General features: G+C 33.4%; 1 protein-coding gene across 1 annotated transcript; it reads right to left on the bottom strand.

The window, feature by feature from the left end:
• Positions 1-1,420: 1,420 nt before the first annotated feature.
• LOC143564778 (uncharacterized) lies at positions 1,421-2,074 on the bottom strand. The gene has a single exon (XM_077051955.1). The coding sequence runs from the start codon at positions 2,072-2,074 to the stop codon at positions 1,421-1,423; it is 654 nt and encodes a 217-aa protein (XP_076908070.1).
• Between the last annotated feature and the right edge of the window lie 2,731 nt (positions 2,075-4,805).

The following is a 4,805-nucleotide window of genomic DNA, read 5'->3' on the forward strand; positions in this document are numbered from 1 at the left end:
TATTGTAATTATGGTGAACTTTTTTTACAAAAATATGTTGTATGAAAAAATTATATATGATTTAAAATGATGGAGAAATTAACCTGTGCATTAAATGTGGAGAGAAAATATATGAGTTATTCCTTCATGCCTTTCCCACTTTGGTCCTCATTTGACACACTTTTCTTTGTTTATGAACTTTGTTGAATAACTCAACTTATATACATCATGATTTAATGGTCTAGTAGTATGATGTACACTCTTTCAAAATGGAGATGACGGGTTCAAAAATTTGCAAGTTTTGTTATTAAAAGAAATATATAAAATAGCTATATCTTAAAGTAAAGTTTGATTCTTGCTCATGAAAAAGTTATTATTGGAATGTCAAGTCCTAGATCGATAATCAAACATGAATTAAACGACTAACTCTCATTTATATTAATCAGAAAATATTATGAAAAAACTGATTACAAATCTCAAACCCTAACTCGAGTTGACACTTGATGAACCCTAACTTGGTTGCATAAACTTCATCATCTCTAATTTCTAACCACAACTGGTTTTATATAGACTAACCTAACTTGCTAGTCAAGACATTACCAAATATAATAAAACCCTTTTAATTCTTGGGTTGTGTCTTACACTCGGGCCAAACAACAATTGAGCCAACAATCAACCTCCCAATTGTGGTATCCGACTCACCCGACTCACCCCCTAATTTACTAGTCGAAATTGGCGGGCCTTCAACTTCACGCTTGTTATCCCTTTGTTGATTTTCCCTATACCTTTCTTGATCTCTTGCAATGTTCTTTGGGCTCCACTTGACTTGAAGAAACACTTGTTTTTTTTTTTTTTTTTTTTTTTATCATTAGAAGCCTCTTGGGCTTGAATCACTTTCTTGACCATGCGTTTAGTTTCTTGAACACCCTTCTTTGGACTTTGAATTTTGGAACTTGGATCTTTGATTGGAATCTGACTCGTAACCGACTTGTCTTCTTTCAGTCGAATTCTTTGAAGATCCCAACCTGTAAAATTCTTCATTCAAATGATAGTTCGTTTACCGGGACTTGCTATCTTGAGACCAATCTTGTACAATCGGTTCTTGGTCTTTGTCACCTTCATCAAAACCTTACTTGTATTATCTTTAATGGTTAACAAATCGTGTTTCATGTGATTATCGCATCCACCTTCTGTTGCTTGACCAAGACTTATGATATTGCACTATAGGCTCGGTATGTAGTAGACATCGGTCAACAGGCGCCGCTCCCCCGTTTTTCATTCAATTAAAACCGACCCCTTTCCCTAATATCAATACAAGATTCATATCCGAACTTCACCTTTATTACCCGTCATGTGATTCGATGATCCGTTGTCGAGATACCAACCATATTTCTCCATAGGCAGTTTCGAAACGCTTTGGAATCACACTGTCTTCATTCAATTAAACCGTCTTTTGATAGTCTTTTATCATACAGAAAGACGGATCAAAATCATTAGATTTGTTCAAATTAGATTCTTCTTTCTTCTTCATACATTTTGGACACATAGACGCAAAGTGACTAAACTCATCGCAACGGTAACACTGAACCAGTGACATATCCTTTCTTCTCCATTGATGATCATTCGTTTTTCTTTGACCAGTATACCTTGACACACGATGTTGACCATCTCGGTTGTCACAACCATCTTGATCCTCATCCCCTCGAACTTGACTTCTGGTTTCACGACCTCTTCCACATCCCTTTGAACTCGGCCAACCCTTACCTCGGCTACCGGAATGATCATACGACTTGCCTTTGTAACTACTTTTTGACCAATTATAAAGTAACATACCTTGTGAACTTAAAGCGCGCTCTCTAACTCGTAGACGTTCCTCAAACGCCTTAAGTCTTCCAACAACATCTTCAAACATCAAACTATCAAGATCAACACTTTGTTCGAATGAGGCTACGAATTGAAAGTACTTATCTGGAAACGCATCTAATAACTTCTTCACCAATACATCTTGCTCGAACACGTGACCTAGACTCATTGCCTTTGAAACCACACGTGTTATTTTTCCTGCAAACTCGTCAACATTCTCGTTTTCCGCCATCTTAAGTTTTTCAAATTCACTTTTCAACTTTAACAATCGTGTCACACCCCGACCAAAGGCGGCGAAACATGCCGGGGTGTAACGTATTGATTGGACATTAGCTCAAAAGACACTAATTAAAGCGACAATAATTATTAAATTTAATTAACATTAAACAAGTACACAAATTTAATAATAAAATACAAATACATCACTTTTTTCTTTGTATTTTGAATAATATCCTAAGGTCAAACTATTGTCTTCAATCTTGAATAATAGCAACTACTTGCACCTGTAACATGTATGAAAATAGAGTTTGACAACACGAATGTTAGTGACAATACATAAGTTATAGTTATATATATATATATAAAGCACAATTCATATGTAAATGATGAGTATTACAATACTTATGAAATGTAAACAACCAAATAGATGTGGACCCGTTCTTATTGATCCGAAATCAAAGTACTTGGGGAAATGTATGATCATACTAGATGAGGATAGATGAGGATGAGATACCAACCACCAAACATAAAATAAACAATTAAGCACATAGAGCGTTATCATAGAGCATGCAATAATCACACATAAACATATATTGAATTGTGTTAGGAATAGATAAATAAAAATGAGTAATTTAAATAGGATATACATACCCCCAAAATTTAAAAGATGAAAAAGGGGGATATGTAAACTCACCTTAGAGTGTGGAATTGGTGAAAATGAGATGGCGATAAAAGAAAGTTTAAGATAAAAGCGACGAGCTCCTCGTATTACGTCAACAAAAGTTCCTAGTTGATATTAATATTAACTAAATAAGATTAGTGAAATAATAACAAGGCGTATGACGGATTTGGGAATTGATATGGTTTAAGTACACTCTTTGATAAAAAACAAAAGTTTTTATTAGTTTAGTTATCATAAATTTGTAAATAATATAAATTAGAGGGTATAACTAATAAAATAAAAATGACATGACATAACAGTTACAAATCAGTTTAAAAGGATTTTGGAGTCATTTAGGGTTTAAACTATTACTATTAATGTTGTTGTTGTTGTTTTTGTTGTTATTAACTATTACATTGGGTCACAAATAAGAATAACATTATATAATCAGATTTTTTTATATATATGAGAAAAAAATTCATACGAGAATATAGATTAGTTCGTTAATCGAGAATAGTAAAAGATTTTATTGTTGTAATAGGTTTATATATGAAAGGAGGTTTATAAAAGTTATGAGTTGTAATTAAATAAAAAAATGGCAATAACCGAGATCAAGTTTATTAGAACAAGTTGAACTAATGATGTATATGTATAATAGTAACCAAAACTTATAACAAAATGATTTTTAAAGAAATAAAAACCAAAAACCGGGCCTGGGGGATTCGAACCCACGCCCCAGGCTGGTTTGATCTTAACAAAATGTGCACTGGCTCATCTGGGTATTATCTGAAAACGTTTTTGTTTTAACTACACTTCCCGAAATCCCCAATTTCAAATATAAACCCAAGATCATAATTTCCTTTAATTACTTGATCTTGTTTGAAATTAGATTAGGGTTTTGATTAAGCAATAACAAACGACTAGAATGCACATAACAATTACCGCAATCGATGGTGAATTAAGAGAGAACGACGAACTAGGGCTCACGGCTCAAACTCGAACTCAAATCTAATATGAACGACATCGTAGGTTGTAATTAAGTTAGGGTTTAGAGTGACGTTGTTATGATGATGGTGTGGTATGGATTAATTGAATTATGATCGAGTATATATAGAGTAACGAGGATGAGTCAGCCGCGGTTCATTATCATTTGAATTAGCTGTCAAAACACTATGGTTTACTATAATTAGGTTGTCGGTTAACGCGCTTATGGGTCAAGAAAGGATTTGGCATAATCAATTTCGTGATTTAGGTCGTTAATTACGGATCAAGAAGAGGGGGGTTACGGCCGCCAGTGGGAAAGAGAGGGAGGAGAGAAATTTTTTTTTTATTAAATTGCAACATGGTCCTTAATATTTAATTGTGGGTGCAAAAGTGGATAAATGTTAGTTAGGGGTATATCATGCACCCTCTAATAGTTTTAATATATTATTAAATAAATGACACTAAAACCGAGTGGTGGAAAGTGAAATAACTGATCAATGATCGAATGAATTAATAAATTGTTGATTTTAAATAACGATAGTTTGGAAAATAAAATGTCACATAAATAAATAAATAATAATAAAAAAGAAATTTCAACGAGTAGGGTTTTCGGGTCCGAAAACTAACGAATGTTATAGTATTCACAACTTTTTGAAATTTCCGTCCCGAAATTATTGAAAAACCATAACATATAGAAAGAAAGTAAGAGTCTAAGAAAGAAAAGATTTTTTTATATATATATATCGCAGACCTTCGAAATGACCCGAATAATGCTACAAATGGAAAATATGATAAGGACACTTATATATAGGATGTACCGGCGGCGTATCCACCATACCCTTATCACATCGACATTTGTATCGTTACGCAAAATCACCCTCGGTTCTGAGTTATGACACACAACCGTATTCACTATGATTTCCATGCGAGGATTTCGATAATTATGCGTGTACTCATAATTATTTAGATCGTCGCATGATGCACATGGTTCTTCCCATTGTGCGGGTTTGAAAACAAGGGTAAAAGAAAACTTTTTAAATCGATATCATTTGATCAAGAGCAATGAACTAAAAATTGAATGAAAATTGTTGAACATAAA

The sequence above is a fragment of the Bidens hawaiensis genome, unplaced genomic scaffold (genome assembly GCF_021521415.1).
Source record: "Bidens hawaiensis isolate Kalapana, Puna unplaced genomic scaffold, B.hawaiensis_p1.1 tig00022158_1, whole genome shotgun sequence".
Classification (NCBI taxonomy): Eukaryota; Viridiplantae; Streptophyta; class Magnoliopsida; order Asterales; family Asteraceae; genus Bidens; species Bidens hawaiensis.